The sequence below is a fragment of the Chrysoperla carnea genome, chromosome 2 (genome assembly GCF_905475395.1).
Source record: "Chrysoperla carnea chromosome 2, inChrCarn1.1, whole genome shotgun sequence".
NCBI classification, from domain to species: domain Eukaryota; kingdom Metazoa; phylum Arthropoda; class Insecta; order Neuroptera; family Chrysopidae; genus Chrysoperla; species Chrysoperla carnea.
Genome location: NC_058338.1, coordinates 36978177 through 36997734, shown reverse-complemented (window position 1 = coordinate 36997734; position 19558 = coordinate 36978177). Strand labels below are relative to the sequence as shown.

Below are 19558 nucleotides of genomic sequence, written 5' to 3'. Positions count from 1 at the left end.
AGTTCGAAATTTAGTGAAGACTAAAAATCTATGAATAAAATGATATGGAGTTTTTATTAATAAGAGGCAGCCTCCTATCATCGAAGAAAAACAATGGACAATAAAATATCGTTATCGTTACCGTTTATCGTTATCATGGGCGTAGCTATATGGATTTCGCAAAGGGAGTATTCTTATTAGGGAGTTTAGGTCTTATTTCTACATGGAATTATATTCAAATTTTTGAACTGTAGAAGTTTTTTGTTGACAACCTAATCTTAAGTTTTACCTTTATGAACCCTATTATCCTTGTCTTTCTTTTATATACGAAAGGCTAGTCCTGCCAAATTTCCGTCGTGCTCTGGACATCTTCCATCCACACGTAATGTAATTTCAATTAATTAATCATATCACAAATAACGGAATCCTAGAATTTATTTATTTATTGTATGCCTAACTTTTCCAACCGAGATGGCTTGACAAACAATTTTTTTCTTAAAAAGTAGATTGAAAACTATAATTTCGGGTATATTTGTCCGGTTACCGATGAGCCAACCTAGTACCCCAAAAACAAAAATAAGTATTGCCAAACTTTTCTATCCTAGTTGGCCTTGTAACCTTTTTTTTCTTGAAAAGGTAGATTGAAAGCTATAATTTCTCATAACTTGCAACCCGTCTCATTGCGTTGCCAAAGTCCTTTGTTTTTACAGGTTTGGCTGCCGTTTTATTACAAAATTTGAGCCAGTTACCGATGAGACAAGTGATTTTGCAATAATCCACGGTAAGAAATTTTTTCAGAAATCACTATATCAGTATCGGTGTGAGCGCCATACTATGTACCTACAGTTTGGGGGAATAGTAACATCAGCAATAGTTATGGCGGACAATATCTGTCTCTATACTTTACTAGCATTTTAGTAAACACAACGAATTTCTGACAGTGTAACCTACATGTGATTATAGATCGTAAGGGATCATTTTGTGAATTACTAAATATTTTTATTTTAAGAAGTTCGATTGATTCATAGCTTAGGTCCTACTATCATGGCAATAAGATGTAGGAAACTGAAGAGATATTGAATTTTTTTTTGTAGCCAGCTACAGGCGAATCTTGTTGTCCTGTAAAATGGTCATATCCATGCAAACTTCGTGAATAGGTATAGCTTCCACTAATTAAAATAATGATATTTTGAAACAACCGAGTTCTGGAAACAATGAAATTTCTTAAACTGAATACATAGCGTATTTTCATATAAATACAAACCACCTCATATGCCAATAACGCATGGTGTAATACAATGTGAAAGAGTCGGGAATATCGCTCTAAGAATTTATCTATAATCCTGAAACGATAATGTCAGAGGTGATACACTAAAACAAAAATAAATAATAAAAAAGCACAACTACCCTACCAAAAAAAAAAGAGAAAATTCTATGTTATTTTTTAGTTTGTTTTTGGAAGCGCAGTTGTGTTTTTTAATTTTTGTAATTATTTATTATATTTCATAGGTACTACATTTTAGTGACAAATTTTATGTTAAAACCATTATCTATTTATAAAATTGTCTGAGGCAACATATATATAGATATGTATAAAAAGTTGCCTATCTTTAAGAAAAATATTTTTCACATTTGATAGTAGCGCCATACAGCTGCCATACTGACACTAGGAATGATGTAAGGATTCTAACTTATAATTTTCTCGAATAAGTGCTGATACCCATAATATAATACCCAAAAGTGAAATTTTTTCGAATAAGTGCTGATAGTAACCCAATCTAAATCAGCATATTATCTACTTGGGTAATTTATCATTTATGAATTCATTTCAACAAGCAACATACATAAGAAATACAACCACTAACAACTATAATTATTTACATACTCTGCTTATACTGAATGGGGTTTTATTTTACCATTAGACTAATCATATTAAAAATTTACGAAAAAATTGAATATATCCATTTGAATAAACCAATTGTTGAATTTTTAAATTGTGTTTTTTGCGTTTTGTGTTTTACAATCAACAAACAAAATACGCAAAAAACACAAATTTTGATACCAGGCAAAAACTACAGAATTTAATTCCTTTGAAATAATTCAGTCACTCAAATATGGAAAAAATCAAAATGAATTTTATGTGTCATTTTTCAAACAGCACAGGCAATATGTTTTACATCTCTGTAAACTCAATTGCATTAATCTTGAGTTATTGTTTCTCGTTTGACCATTTTATTATTCTTCGACTACTACTACAAACATAACTCAAGAAAGCTTAGAAGCATATTATAAAACGAAACTCATTCAACGACAGGTGGCATTTTATTATTCGAAATTCCAAAAACATGTAATATTTTAATCAGTTTTAACAAAACAAATGTTAGATTTATCAAACAAATCAGATTTAACAAACAAAAAAGGTAGTTTTGAAATTTGTTTTGAGGTATACCTAACCATTTGAATGCGTTTTTTTTTTAGAATTACCGCTTATTTATAATGCTTATGGATTTAGGTACTATACGGATTTCGATTTAAATCGAATTCATGGAAATCGCCGGTAAAAGACAAAAAATAAATTTATTACTTAATACAATTGTTATTATTAAGGTCTTACTGTTATATGATCATTTGAGACCCGATCAATACAGTTAATGTGAATAAAGTGAAATCATAAGAACACAGAAATTATTTTCTCTTTAGATGATCTTCATGCGAATGATCTTGAAACCGTAGGCATTACCACGGTGCACGTACGAAAAAGCAATAAAATGTAGAGATAATGGTAAAAAATTCTCAATAATGAATGCCATAATATCCCCTAGTTTTAATTTCATTCTGTTATCAAACTTATTACCAATAATATTTCAAATACTTTTCTTTATATAATTATCTTTTATTAAATAATTACCTATATATGGCGATATTTTTCGAATGTTCGTAATTGGGTACCTTAAGCATAAATTATTGCCAAAAACGTGAACGTACCGCTGTGGAGTGCAAGCCAGGACAGCCTAACACTGGAATCCTATTTCTCAAGCTACAACGTATTTTTAAAAAAGATTGAGAGAAAACTTTGTAAATATGTTTTCAAATTATCTTTTTAACATTGATGATTCAACATTAGCAACATGATGGGGTAGCTCGAAGGAGTTATGCCCATCTCCCATATTTCTGACAACACTAAAAGAATTTTTCAGTTCGAAACAGTAGCTCCTGAGATTTGGGCGTTCAACCAAACAAACAAACAACTTTAAATTTTAGTAAGGATTCGAAAATAACTCTGCTGCTTTCATAACTTTCACTGCCAAATCAATTTTGAAAAAATCGAATGAAAAAAGTTATCCATTCAAATGCGAACTAATTGTATTATCTAATTAGTAATTTTTTACCTACCAATGTTAATTTATAAAAAATTAATAACAGTTTCTTATTTTTATAAACTAAGTAATTAAATAATTTTAAATGTTATAAATATAGACGCTCAAAAATATTTTATTTGAATACACGGTTGGTTAGACAAAGTAATATTATAAATCGAATTATTTAGATTTAGTGAACTTTATCAAGGTCATTTATAGTTCGCTGCCCATGTATATTATAATAGACAAAGAATTTTTATTAAAACTGTATTTGAATAGTAAGCATAATATAATTTAGGTAAATAGTCATTTTACTAGCCAGCCCAACTATACTAGCCACGATTTGACGACTGTAACTTAAGTTTATATTGAATTAATTCTGTCACATCTACCTTTCCTGCGTTTCTATAAGTATTTTAGAAGAATTTTTCTGTCTACCGAGAATATGAAAAGATATTGGCATAATACATTTAAATAGTTTAATAAGCTTAAGGTAAAAATGTACTTACCGCAAATTCCTATACTAAGATTCGCAATCCAACGTTACTAAATAATTTCGAATTCGTAGTATATATTCGCTCATATTAAAATGAAAATCATATATTATTAGTTCCACTTTACCGGTATACGTATAATTTTAAGCAAATATGTGTAGAAAACGCAGAACAGTGTGCTCAGACATTCAGACAAGGCTTTGTATTATGTATATACAGGGTATTTAAACAGTTAACATTAATCGTTACAATTATAACATGTAACATTTCTAACATGTTAATTTACATTTATAAATATTTAGGTGTAATAAGATGCTCTGTTAATTATACATATAGCTCAACATTACAAAATTTGATTAAAATTGTTTCAAATTTAAGAAAAAACTTAACAGTTAAATTATATTTTCAAATTGCGATTCATTCATTACCTGACGAATTTTTAAAATAATAGTTAGTTTAAATAACAACTCATCTCCAATAAAAAAGTAATCAATATGTAGGTATTTAAATATTTTATCTAAATTTAAAAAAGGTACCACATTATCATAATTAATTAGCGCCAAATTGATTTGATAAATATACATTAAAAATAAACATATTAAATATACATATTTATAACAAAAACTGCTTTAATAAAATAATAAAATAAATCTAATCAATTAAATAATTAAAAAGAATAAAAAATATATGTTAAATAATTAAATAAAATGAAATAAATAATTAATAATTTTTAAATATTAATATGCATATATAAAATTATAAAATTCAGGATATGACTTAAAATGCCATCTGTTCATACTTATTTAAAGTTACATAAATGATTATAAAACTGTCATTTGTCAAAGTATGTTTTTGCTTAAGTTTCTCATGATTATTCATTATAGAATTTAGTTACAAAAATGCCAACAATTATTAATTTGGAAAATATTGAAAATGATTTAGGTGCACAAATAAATAATAGTATTGAATATATAAATAAAGGTATGAGGGGGTTAACCTCTTCTATATAATAATTATCATATATATTTTAATAATTATGTTTTAAGGTTGTACATTATGTGGAGGAGATAGTCATAAAATTGAAGAATGTAATATATTAACGAATATCAAGCATGTAAGTGCTTCTTGAAATAATTAGTTCATATATATATACTATGTATAATTAATATTTATGATATTTATACTATTTTAGATTCATGATAAAAAAATACCAACTAGAGCACGGCTCACATTACCTAGTGAGCTACGAGTCGAAACAATGTCTGATGGAACGTGTAATGTTGTTGCACAAGTGCCATTACCGAAAGGAACAAGATTTGGTTTGTTTATTTTTTATATAAAAATAATAATTTATAAGCTTAGTATACAGTATACCTGCATACCTGGAACGTTCAATTAATTTATGCAAATAAATGTTTCGGTTTTATTCTTAGACGTATAAATAGTGATCCTAATGATGAATTGAAAGTCCTTTTGTAATTATCGTAAATAAGTTAGTATCATTTAGATCTTAAACTTAAGACCGGTGTCTTAGCATAGTTGCTTAGTAAGATAAAAAATTGACTGAAAATGTGGTGTTTATTTTCTGTTTTCATATTATTTTTTTAAGTAATTGTTGATTGAACTCGTAATGATCGTTATTTACACCGACAAGGATATTTGTTCACCACCCCGCATGTAAAGTATATTAAGCATGTACTAGGCTTACTTAATAGGGTTAAATTAATAATAGAATGGCGGATTTTTTATGTAAATTTAACCATGCCATATACATAGTTTACCTGAACTTTTAAAGGTAAAATGCGAAATAGTTATACCAACAACTAAGCTTATTATGGTTGAATAAGTTGATAATAATATTTAGAGAAACAGAAGGTTTTCGTTTTTTTTTTGTGTTCCCAATATTACAATTTATATATTGAACTGATTAGGTTACTCTACTAGGTTAAAATGTAACTTTTTGGTGGTAAACTTTACAAAAAAAATACAAAAGATTTAGACATGAAATGAAATGTTGTAGTTCCATATTTATGTGTAGATGTGTTATCAATCATAATTTTTAGAAAAAATTATATAAATAATAAAAAACAACAGTATATTTTATTTATTACATGTATGTATATATCTATATATATATATATATATGCAGAGACGGTGGCACCATCTGTGAGCTACATCTAATACTAAAATATAATTGGCTACATTTAATATTAATTTTAATTGAGTGGTCATCTGTAGATTCTTTCAAGTATTAAAAAATGTCATAATGAAAAATACAAAAAACGTGATAACAAAACATAAACAATTAATTTTTGCAGTTCTACAGTAGAATAACTAAAAAAATTAAGTGATATTAATACAAGTAATGAAAAAATTTTAATTATAGTTATTATAGCAATAAAATGCCACGACGTCGCACGTTGACGGGTCGTAAAGAGCTTGATCGTAATCGATCATTAATGCGTGATCATCGGAAACGACGAAAACAAGATCAAAACGAATTATATCTTAATCGAGATGATATTAATTTTAAAATGTATGCAGAAAATTTTGAGATTGCTCAAATGAATTTGAATTTTAAAGTATGTAATGTATGTCATCCTCGTTGGGTTGATTTACAAATTAATAAAGATGGGTTTTGTTGTATTTGTGTTAAATTTATAATAAAAAATGAATTGAATATTTTCACAGCGGATAATAACATGGATCATGGTTTACAACCTGAAGTTTTATAGAAATGAACGTTTAATGAGGAACAATTAAATAAAAAATATTTGTCAATAATTGAAGTATAATTTTATTTTAGAAATATCTATTTTATATGATACCATTCGCGAGCCATTACAAAGTTATACTTTTAGCTAGTTATAGAATTGGAGACATGAACACACAATTTTAAAACGATTATCATATAAAAGCGCTGCATATTTAAATCTTTTCGAAAGACTTAATTTTGCAGCGATATGGCGGTTATATACAACCATCAAATAAATAAAGTTGTTAGTACAGAGAGTACTGTTTTCAAGTAGAACAGATGAAATGTCTAAATAATATTTTCAGTGTTCCACTTAAGTTTGTTAAGAAGAATTTCATTTCTATGAGAAACCTTTGACAGTTCATTATTTACATAATAATGAACGACCTGTTAAATATGGAAGCCATTCTTGCTCTGAGGAAAAAAAAACGTTAAAAATTTTAAAAGTGACTATGATAAGTTTCAAAACATTCCTGCTTTTAGTTTTTAAGATAATTAACAAAAATTATCACAAAATGTATGAAATTTAATATAATTATTATTATTTAAAAGTATAAATTGTACTCACACCAAAACACCAGTGTGCATAACGTCACCAAATTAGCAACGAGTCACATACACTATAAGAGTAATTACGATTAGCCAATTCATGATGATGACTACATGATAGTCGAAATATGTATTTATATAATACAAAAATTGATCTAGGAAATTGAGGAAAAATCAAAATTTATCTTTGATAATATTTATATAATATAATAGTTCTAGATAATCCATCAAAATGAGGATGCTTTCCGGAACCCCCTAAGTTTTGAGTATTTTACGAATTTATATGTTATGCAGTATGGAAGACGCTCATGAAAGGGAGCGGGTTCAATAATATTTTAAACTGACGTTAAATTATTAAATCCGAGCCTGAAACCAAAAGATAAGTCGAAATGTCGCTTTCGGATGAGAAGTTGGTTTCAGTCGGAAACTAATTTATTTTATAGATGATTTAAGTAAAGGAGATTTAATCTTCTGTGAGGAAAAAATATTGTTTTGTTAATTTACAGAAGTTTTTGCTTTATAGAGCTTTGAGCTATCGAGCGTTACTGAAATTAAGATTGAGTAGTAAACTTTATGCATCATTATTATTAGATACATTATAATAATACAGTTTATTAGAATTGTATTTGTTCTAAAAAATACAAAAACACGACAGTTGAAAAATATTTTCAAAGATAAGAAAATTTTGACATTTCACGGTGTTTATGTACTTGTAATCGTTAAGTTTTCTCTTTAGAATAAAAATTATTTGAGTACAAATAAAGTCATTACAAATCGTTTTTCAAGACAGGCTATACGCCTAATTGTTGCGATTACAAATGTATCGATCTAATCATAATGAATCGAGTTTTGTGTTTGTTCATATTCTTTAGACTAAGTTTTGCTCTGAACCTTAGTCGCAATTTTTTTATACCATGCATATATGTAATATGCAAGGTGTACTAAGTTTAGTCCCAAGTTTGTAACGCTTAAAAATATTGATGCTACGCACAAAATTTATAGTATGTATTTATATAAAAAATGTTCGTTATCAAAAAATAAACAACTTTTGTTTGAAACATTTTTTCGTAAACATCACTGTTTACCCGCGAGGGCGCAAACTAGGCGTAAATTGTATAGTATGTATTACATAAATTGTATATGAATGTGATATAGTAATCAACACTATTTATGCATGGTATTTCAACAATTAACTCAGTCAATTGTTTGTTTTCACTTGTTTTCTTTAACTTTTAATCAGATAAGCACTTCTTTGTTAGCTTTAAGTGACTTACAAATTGTATTATGGATAGATTTATGTAAATTTATTTTATATGTATATATATATAGTACTTAAATGAAGTACATAAGAAAACAAAAACTGTACAATTCAGAGTCAAACTAAGCAATTTTCAAATAAATCACGAAAAAAATCTTTACAGAATAGAGTACACTCTCTGTCACAAAAAATGCAGGGATTTACATAGTAAAGTACTCGAGATATACGTAAATCGTGTATATATATATATATATATATATATATATATATATATATATATATATATATATATATATATATATACGATTTACGTATATATATGTACTTCATTTAAGTACTATATGTATTCAATATCCCAAGCGGATTCACTTCTTGAGTGATATTCGGGCGGCATTTGGTCATAATATCGGGTTTGATAAGTTTGCAAAAAGGTAAATACTGGATATATACTAAACTAAATACTGGACTAATACTGAATACGTCTTCACGATAACTCAAAAACGACAAAAGCTATCAAATGAAATTATAGTCGGCTCAGGACGTAAAAAGGATCTGTAGGAGTCATCTTATAAAGTGTTAGAACAAAAGTTAAACGTAAAAAATGTTCCTTATAAAAAAAATCAACAACTTTCGTTTGAAACATTTTTCCGTAAACCTCACTGTTTATCCGTGAGGTCGCAAATTATATAGTATGTATTATATGGGAATATCATGTCTGTGTGGCTATCTTTCTTTACTTTCATGACTAAAAAATAAACAAACGATTGCGTAATCAACACAGTCTATACATGGTATTTCAACAATTAATTCAGCCAAATGTTTGTTTTCCCTTGATAATATATCATTTTAAGCTGTACTTAACGAGAACAACGCGTGACTTTAATCTGTTCGGACTGTTCGAAGCCAGCGAGCTGCACATCAATTAAGTAATAAAAGTTTTGGTTCATTACACTTCTGTTACAAATCACAACTAACTTTATGAAGGCAAAATCCAAAAAACCCATTAATGAAATAAATAATATTGTAATACTTAGTCATTTTTGACGTGATTGATAAATACAAAAAATATATTTTGACATTGTTAATAATTGGGGTTATAATTTCAAATTTTATTATAGGTCCTTTCGAAGGTAAAAAGATACAAATATTACATCCATTAATTACATTTCCTATAAAATTATTTAAAATCGATGAAAATGACATCGAATATTATTTCGATCCAAGCAACGAGGAAATTGGAAACTGGATGTGTTTTGTTGCAGCTGCAAATGATATTTTGGAACAAAATTTAATTTGTTATCAAGTAAGTTACACCCGATCATCCCATAATCGGAATCCTTAGTAAATGTTGTGTACCTTTCGGTTATAAGATCTTTAAGCCGCCACTGCCGAAGTCTAATTATAGAGAGACTTGGAAAACCTTTGATGATTGTTGAAACCAAATTTAATAAGAACACTTCTTCACTGTACAATGAAATATACCCGACAGCGATAAGTATAATTAAATGTGTACATATTTACTTGTTAGAGAAATGACACTATGGATTCTGATTATTATTAGTTAATTAATTTTTGGATGATTCTATTCTGGATATGCATTATATGTTTTAAATATTTTAGATGAAAAATAATATATATTATTCAGCAATACGCGATATAAAAGTAGGAGAATATTTAAAAGTATGGTATGCAGCTTATTATGCGGAAAAAATGGGCACAGCAGTATTAAAACGTGTTGAATCAGATCCACAAAATTATGCTGATGATATTAAAGTCGGTAAGCACCATTAGGGTACAATCATTTTACTCAAAATTTAAATAATTTATGTACAAAAAAAAAACTATAAACTGTTAATATTTACAGAAAAACTTGTAAATCAGAAAGTAGCTGAAACATTACCAGCGGAGAATTTAGGTGCAACAACTGATACAAGCATATGGGTTTGTCGATTTTGTAAAACTACAATAAAAAATATTGTATTATTTTCAACACATTTACAGCAACATTATAAAGATCTTGCTGCGAAAACGTTTACGTGTGCAATATGTTATAAACATTGTTTATCGGAAAAGGTAAGTTTTATTTTTTATATAGTTATATAGTAAATTAAGGTTATTCTGATATGAAATTTAGTTTTAATATGGGGCTTCATAAACGAAGCGATGGCTTCAACAGATTGGGATAATCGGATGTGCAATATTTTTACTATCTACGTTATAAAAATTATAGTAATAAACTTAACTCACACTGTTTTCTTAAAATTGGTTAGATACAACAATAATTAGCTATACCTCAAATTATCGAATTTTTTACATATGGGGTGTTTCAAAACTATCACATTAAGATGCGTTTTCATTGATGCTTTATTTGGACTTCAAACTGCTATTAATTCACGTTAGCTTCAAATATTTGGTTCTAGCGTATCTTTACCGTCAGTTTGGCATTACTTGGTTATTATTTGAGTGTTATATTATGTCATAATAACGCGTCTAAAAAGTTGACAGTAACAAATGGGCGGAATCATTCATTCGCCAATTTAATGCTATTTACGCTAATAAGAATATTAGAACCATGCTAGCTTAATCGAAAGTTAGCATTGTATAATTAAAATTCGATATTAACCAAAATGGAAATCTTTCTAACTAACAATTAGTGCTTAGAAAGTGCTATTGAAAGTTGAAGAGTTTACCTAATTTGTAAATAATTTTACTTCCCAGGCATTATTAAGTCATCAAATAACAATACACAATTTAAATGTCGCACAACACAAATTACCATTAATCCAAAAACAAAATGAAATTACAACATCAATTGTTGATACAACATCATCCTCATCGTCAACAAACAATAATTCAATACAGCATTTCTTCAACAATAAAAAAGATGATACAACAGTTGTTGAAGCAACCACTACAACCGTATCGACACCAACCCCAACATCAACAAATCAGCAATTGGATACAAACAATATATTTACAAAAATCAATGTATATGATACCGATTTAGATTTTAGTACAAAAACAATTGTTAATGACAGTTTAGTAGGTGGTCAAACACAAGACCAAATTGATCAAAATACTTCGCTGTTGGATCAATCAACAAATGCGTTGCTGGTTGATAACATTACGTTAAATTATAACCATCACGATTTAAATAATGTTATGCTAACGAAAATCAGTGAATTAAATGAACATTTGAAGTTTGATATCAAAGATACCACAGTATCTGGTAGTGATTTAAACGATAGTTTGAATACGGATTCGTTACATGATATCTTGTGTGAGGATGATTCGAAGGCAAGCAAAATTGCACAAGAGAAAAGTATTGCTGATTTTAGTTTAGATTTTGTTGAGAGTAATGGTCTAAATTTAAACACACCGTCTACCTTAAGTACAAATGACACGAATACAACTGATACAAATAGTAATACGAATATACCGACAAATCAAGATTTGCCACCTCCAGAATCCGGACCACCATATTATTGTGATATATGTCGAAAAGAATTTCAAAATATTGAATATTTAATACGTCACTTGAAAAAACATTCTGGTGAATTTACTTGTATCGATTGTTTTGCGGTAAGTTATATTTTTTATTAGGGTTCCGTTAAAAAATAACAAAATCGGCACCCTTATAATTTATGTGCATAAATACTGACTTGTATTATCCGTATATACATTTTCTTTATTTCCAAGCCAGTGGCTTTATTAATTAAGAAAACATGCGTGTATATTTCGCATCAGCACAGTTTTAGATTTTTTCAGAGTTAGCATGTGAGGCGGTCAATATCTGCCAATTGCAATAAAATTTCTTTAAGAGATAATAATATTATTATTTATGCGAAACAGGTATTTGGACGACGAGAAAATTTTTTAAATCATTCATGTAAATGGGATTCAAAGAAGAAAAACACATTTGAATGTATGTACTGCTCAAAAGTATTTAGTGAACAAAAATATTTAAATCGACATGTGCAACGCCACAATAAACAACGTAAAACATGCCCTAAATGTGGTACAGTATTTGAAAATGAAAGTGACTTGGAACATCATGTATGCGATACAACTAAACCGATAGTGGAGAAGAAATTTGAATGTGATATATGTAAAAATAGATATATTAAGAATTCATATTTACGTGGACACATACTAAAATGTCATAAAAAACCAGCTGAACAAGCTGCAGCGGCTGCTGCAAATAAAACTCTAACCGATAATAATTCAACTACTGCAACCGATTCATCTTCATCATCATCAACTTCACAATGTATTTGTTACATGTGCGGGGAATCGTTTAGTAATGCGGCAACCTTAAAATCACATTTATTAATACATCAACCGAAAAAATATGGTTGTGATGTTTGTGATAAAAAATTCCATCGTTCTGAAACTTGTGAACAACATAAATTAACACATACAAATGCAACAGTGAGTATTTATTTGTGTTTTCTTCAAGAATGTCGAAAAAAAGGGTGATTTTTATTGATAGATTTCTCTAAAACATTTTTTTTTTTTTTTTGAGAATAGTAACAGGTTTTTCTGTGAGTATAAATCTAGTTTTCGCGTCCTCTGGACCACTAAGATGGACTTAATTTTAAACGAGTATGGTTAAATTAGCCTTTTTATTTTCGTTTACTGAAATGAACCTATTTTTTGGAAATATATGTCATTGGTAGTTACAGTTAAAGTATAAAATTAATTCAATTATAAAATGAAGGAATCGGAAAGGTTGTACGACAACACAATTATACTTACACAAACCGTGTTGCACACTCAAAAATCTCGTGGTCACCGTAAAGTATACAATTAGCCATTAATCAACAGAATAATGAATAACAGAATAAACTATAGCGTGCACTAACGTAATAGTAACTTAACTTACTTATCCCATATAAACCAAAAAATCTTCACTTTCCCCCTTTTCACACCTACGAACCAAAATAATAACTCTTTTATGCCTTCCAATATGATGGGTATTGTTGTTTTAAGAAAACCTGATGTAGAAGATTTGTTGTCGCAAATATACCCGTGATCCCTTAGTGAATATTGAACTTTTTCTCCAAGAAATTACGACTTTTACTCTGGAGATCGCTATTTTAAATTTCTACCTTTAATCTTCCACCCTGAATTCATCAAACGCCATTCAAAAACATCCACAAATCTCTTAATTTATCAAATGTATCCGTAAATTTAGAATAAAGTTAATATCAGGTAAAATTATGCCTCTTAATACTAAATAGATACAATAATTTTCATTCTTCAATAATTTTCACGCAAAAGTGTATGTAAAATATACCGACATAAACGCAAAAGTATATGTAAAATTTTCACGCAAAAGTATATGTAAAATATACCGAAATATAACTAATATAGTATTATAAAGTATTTACGAATAAAAAATAATGATTTATTATTGTTTTAGTTTGACTGTAAAACATGTTCTAAAATGTTTAAATCTCAAAAATCGTTGAAAAAACATCAATTAATACATAACGACGCATCCGAATGTCATAAATGTGAATTTTGTAATCGTATATTTATACAAAAACATAATTTGGAGAAGCATATAAATTTTCAACATTCAGTTGATCAACCGAAATTTCCATGTGATTTATGTACAAACGTCTTTACATCTGCGAATAATTTAAAAGATCATAAAGCTACACATAATTTAACTGATAGTCTGAACAGCAGTAAACAACTTTCATGTGAATATTGTAAAAAGAATTTTACAAAGGTAAGTTTACATCTTTGTTTTCTAAAATAAGGAGATAAATTATGTATTTTTATTTTGGTATAAGCTGCTAAATTTAAATTTTACAATTTTCATAACGCTTTAGATTTAATTGGCAAGCCTTTAACAAACAAAAAAATCAAGTTTTTAATGTTTGTCTAGTTTCATAGCTCTATATTCTAAATGAAATTAATTTATCTAGTAATATTTCATTAAATTATGTTCTCTGAAAAGAATAGCCAAATTGATTAAAACCTTGTAAATAGAGACTTGCCGAAGAGAATATCTTTTTACATACGAGTAATGTGATCAGAATATGTAACAAAAAAATTATTCAGTATGTCCCTTTTCAAATACTAATTTAAATTATTTTACTCTACAAAGACCAAGTTTTGGATAACAGATGTTAGTTATGGGAGACAGGCGTAGTGATGACTTTGGTTATATATTGGGGTGTAACATAACTTCTGACGAGATTGGTTGAAAAATTTGTGTAAATAGATTCATTCATTAAAGCCTTTCTGTTTCATAATACCTCAAAAAGTATAAAATGTGATTTAATCATTTTTCCCGTATACTCTTCACTTTTGATCAACATGCTGAGAAATTCTCAGTAAATCTTACTTATTTACATTCAAAAGTAGTCCTATTAGTTTAGGTATGGGTACCTAAACACAGGGACATGTCAGGAAATTGTGAAACCAGCGAGCTTGCTACAATGCTAGCGGACACAAGCATCCATTGAGATCCAAAAGTTGCGTTAACGAACAGCAAGGTGCTTCTTAAAGAGGACATCCTACAAAAGGCGAATCTTAGATGGAGACAGGAACGTATTTGTAGTACTACAAGATCTTATATAGCTTCCAAGAGCCTCTATTAGCAAAATTGTAGCGGGTATTACAGGGCACTGTCTAGGCAGCAGGCACCCTGAACACCTGGACGTGATAGTGTATTACGAGTATTACAGTAGCTGTCACAGTGGAGAGGAAAAAGAGACGATGTCACATCTTTTCTGCCACTCACTTGAGCCAGCCTTTTTTCGGTTCATGGACCGGGGGTGTTTCAACCTTATTTTTGGTATCACTCTATGGTCTAAGTGTGTCCAATTCCAGGCCAGCTATTCTAACCTACCTTACTTATTTAAATAGTTTTTAGTAATTTGATCGAAATTTTTTTATAATTTATGCTCTATTGTAATAACATTGTAGCGGGTTCCGTGGCGTAATTAATAAACTTTTATTAAAAACAAACAAACAAACTAAACTTTTAATTACTATATTTTAAGTCCGTGTTTTCTACGGAACCATAAGTTGGCTATATTTAACATATTGATATTTTTTATATCTGGATTATGAAGTAAATAATTGTTGATTATTTTATTGTTTGAACTGAAACACGGTAATGGGAAATGTTGAATATCTTATATATTAGCTTAGAAATTTCTTTAATGGAAAAGTTGAAAATAACGGCAAGTTGACAGAAGTAGTATTGTGGGTTTGTAATTATATTTATTTTTTGTTAACAAATATAAATGAACTTTTACAATAGGGTATTATCGTTAGTCAAAAATAAATCATGAAATTTGAAAAAAGTTAAAATTTATGTAAAAATATAATTAAATATTCTGATTTCGAGTCATAAAGCACTTTTTTCTTTTAAATTATTAAAATTAAAAATAGTAATTTTTAAACTGTATATCACGTGACCGAAAACGCGGGTAAGCCCTGCTGTGATGTCATAGCGGTATGAGTCATAGATCATCAGTTAGTTCAGTGTAGAAAGTTGGGTATAATATATACATAGATAAGTATTTATATTTATATTATAATCAGATGTCTATGAATATATCTGTCAAAATTATTTGTGTTATTTCGTACAATGATACCGATATTACGTCATCAAATTGGATGCCCGCATTTTTGACAGTTTAAAAAATGTTTAAAATTTAACTTAAGTTTTTGGCAAGAAAGCGTGTGTATTTTTCCGAAATAAATTTTTGGTGGATTTTATTAGCAAAATCAACATTTTGAAGTACTTTTTCTAAAATAGTGGAATACCCTATTATCATCGTGTACCATACATTATTAATTTAGGGCTCCTCAAGTTACAGTTACGAAATTAAAAATTTACTTTATAACATCAAATTGATATGTATACTATATGATGGGACCAACCTAAATTTTGCTTATAACATAAAGGTATAGAGTTTCAAAAATGGCATCCAAAAACCACCATTCTCCACCATTAAAATTGTCGTTACGTAACTTTAAAAATATTTTAAAATTGAGAACAGTTTTAAATATTACAAATTTATTTTTCATTTATGAATTCCAGACAAATTTATTAAAAGCCCATTATGTGACAACACATTTAAACCGTATGTTCTCCTGTCCATATTGTACAACAATTGTAAAACATCGTGCATCAATACGTCGCCATTTAAGTAAAAGTCATCGTGAGAAACGTGGCGAATGGGATAATTCTGATTTTATTGGTAAATTAGTATCACAAAATAAAAAACCACCGGATGAATTAGAACATGACAATTCAACAACATCAACCATTGATATGAACACATCAACACAACATTTAGTTCCTATTGAACCAGTGACATCGTCAACAATGAATCTAACAGATAATCTAACAAATAATAGTACAACAAATACAAATGATTCAACAATCTTACTTCAAAATTCATCCACCGATAATGAAATGGATACAAATGATATTAATCAAAATCATACGTTAATTGTTGAACAACAACAACAACAACAAGAACAACACATGGTACAACAGAATCAACAGCAACAACATTTATTACCTAAAATGTATAATACGATGTCACAAGTGGTTGATTCAACACATCAACTCTTTACAACAACAAATAATGATCAACTAGAATTTCAAAATATTATTTATTTAAAAAATAATCATGATGTTGATCTAGATTTGGAGAAGATCACTGAATATAGTAATTTAGATTCAGCAACAGCTAAATTATCACAATTCTCAGATTTATCATCAACATCATCACAAATACAAGTCACATCACATAATTCACATCAATTACATCAATCAAATAACACAGATAATTTACCAAAATTCACCCGTATTGATCGTTCAAATGATTTTGATATGATGGACATACAGTCATTAATATCAACCGATAGTGGCATGATAGAATTTCCAAATGAGTTGGTCGAACGTACCGATACAACACCTCAATTTACGAATAATATGAATTTGCAGTTACATAATGGTAAGTTTTTTTAAATTTGGTTTTACTTATTTATTACAAAGTGTTTAATGTCTCCAGCATCTGCTTAGCGAGTGATGAAGGTCTTTTTTTTATTGGATAATTTTTATTTATCTCAATTGGTCTTGGATCTATGATTCTGTGGGTACATTAATTGCTTAAAAAAGGGTCTTTATTTAAATGATCTTTAAGACTATTTTCATCTATGTTACGGTAACTTCAAAAGCCAGAATTGTAACCCACGGGTGTAAATAGCATAAATTTTAGTAGGTAAAAAAACGGATCAAATGATACAAAAAATTTAAACAATATAACTCGGCCAGTTTCTATCAAAATTACATAAGATCTCATTTGATGCATTTTTTTATCCTTTAAAATTTTGTTTTTAAACCAAAATGTTTACTTTGGTGGTTATATCGTCGAAACTAAAAATAATCTTAAAATTGTCCTTTTTTAAACCTTTGTATCCAATTTGGACGCAATAACGCAAAATAGGTACGGGCAGGGGTACCTACACATTGTAGCTTTTTTACGGAACCATATTTAGATTAGTCTTGCATTGTCATTCCAAAGTTTGGAATCCAAACAAGCTAGATGTTTCAGACACCCTAGCCTCCACTAGAACTATTGCAGATGCCATTGACATAGAACACTTTACTTATTACATATTATTTTATTATATGCTTTTATTATTTAATATTATTCTCCATGTCCTTCTGTCTGTCAGTATACGTTTGATTAATGCGTATTTCAATGTCCGAATCATTACACCATTTTATTTATTGGCAATTAAACGAGAGTTGATTCACATGTAAGGCACACTTAAAATTTGCCGAATGAGAAAGTTTCATCGTTTTGCCTAAATTATCGCGAGAAAGCAGTTTAATTGTATTTTACGTCATATTACATACAATACAGTTCCATTTGTGGAAGTAAAAACTGACGAAAAATGGGAAGAAATCGCAAGTCTAGGTTATAACTATAAGTAAAGATACAAAAAAAAAGCATTCACCGATTAAAAATCCGGAAATTCATAGTTAAATTGCGTGGGATGATTTTCTTCGTAATCGCTTTGTTATAGCGATTTTAATGTATCCTTTATTTGAGAATCGTTTTTGTTCTCTAATATGAAGATAATTGAGATCCAACTTCGCACGGGTGCAATGCTGATACAAAATATACTACAGAATGTCTTTATATAAAAAATGTGTTTATTTACGACATCACATTAGAAACATCTAAAATTATCAGTGTTTCTCTACTATATTATGCATATAATAAACCTTCCTCTTGAATCACTCTATCTATTAATGAAAACCGCATCAGAATCCGTTGCGTAGTATTAAAGATCTAAGCATGTGTAGTGATAAAACAATTCTTACGATATGTTTTCGAACATATTATCTTCTTACAGCATCCAATTTTACTCACTCTGATGTTTTGACGTAAAATCACTGCCGAAATTATTTTTTATCATACTTACTTCTCACAGAAAACTTTTTCAATTCAATTAAACCGCAAGTTTAAGTCGTAACATGAATTTTGCACCTTCTGTATAGATGATATTTTAAAAAGGCTTGTTTTCCTAACAAACTAAATTAATCGCAAAAATGGTCATTTACTCTAACTTACTGCGGACTTCCGGATTCTGAATAAGTTTCGTCCTTCCTCTGTTTAATTGTCAATATTAAAAATGTAGGAACATTTAGAAATTAATATAAATATATATTTGAAAACAGTGAATTTACACGGAAATTCAAATTTGTTACATATGACTGATGAAGATCGTGAAGTCACATTAGGTAAGAACGCCTTTATCTTAGATGATGGAACAATTGTGGAACCCCAAGAAGCGGGTAATTTAATGTTTTATGTACTTAACCAATCATAAAAATAAGTATATATATATTAAATATATATAGTAATTAATGAGTTATGTAGTTTAAGGGTTTATTATATTAAATAAAATTAAAAAACACATAGATTTAATTAGAAATAAATTATGCAAATAAGTCTTGTCTACTAAATAAATGCATTCATTTAGTTTGGGTCAAATTCAATGGAATTTTTACTTGGGAGTAAATGAAAATTGCCATTGATTAAATATTGTTGCCATTCTATGATATATTGGTCTAATGATTAGAAAATAAATGAATTAGTTCCATTTGGAT

At 28.5% G+C, this 19558-nt stretch overlaps 1 protein-coding gene across 1 annotated transcript; it reads left to right on the top strand.

The window, feature by feature from the left end:
* The first annotated feature begins 2475 nt into the window (after positions 1 to 2475).
* LOC123292662 (zinc finger and BTB domain-containing protein 11-like) lies at positions 2476 to 19341 on the top strand. Its single transcript, XM_044873374.1, has 11 exons — positions 2476 to 2491; positions 4879 to 4946; positions 5025 to 5151; positions 9513 to 9697; positions 10015 to 10171; positions 10259 to 10467; positions 11113 to 11976; positions 12247 to 12825; positions 13820 to 14134; positions 16466 to 17390; positions 19127 to 19341. Exons 1-11 carry the CDS (start codon positions 2476 to 2478, stop codon positions 19276 to 19278), a joined length of 3597 nt encoding a protein of 1198 aa, XP_044729309.1. The 3' UTR covers positions 19279 to 19341.
* The last annotated feature ends 217 nt before the right edge of the window (positions 19342 to 19558 follow it).

Excerpts from the sequence above, each read along its gene's own strand:
- LOC123292662 (XM_044873374.1), top strand. Across the intron at positions 11,977-12,246 it reads CTTGTATCGATTGTTTTGCG|GTATTTGGACGACGAGAAAA; the intron begins GTAAGTTATATT and ends TATGCGAAACAG. Across the intron at positions 12,826-13,819 it reads TAACACATACAAATGCAACA|TTTGACTGTAAAACATGTTC; the intron begins GTGAGTATTTAT and ends TTATTGTTTTAG.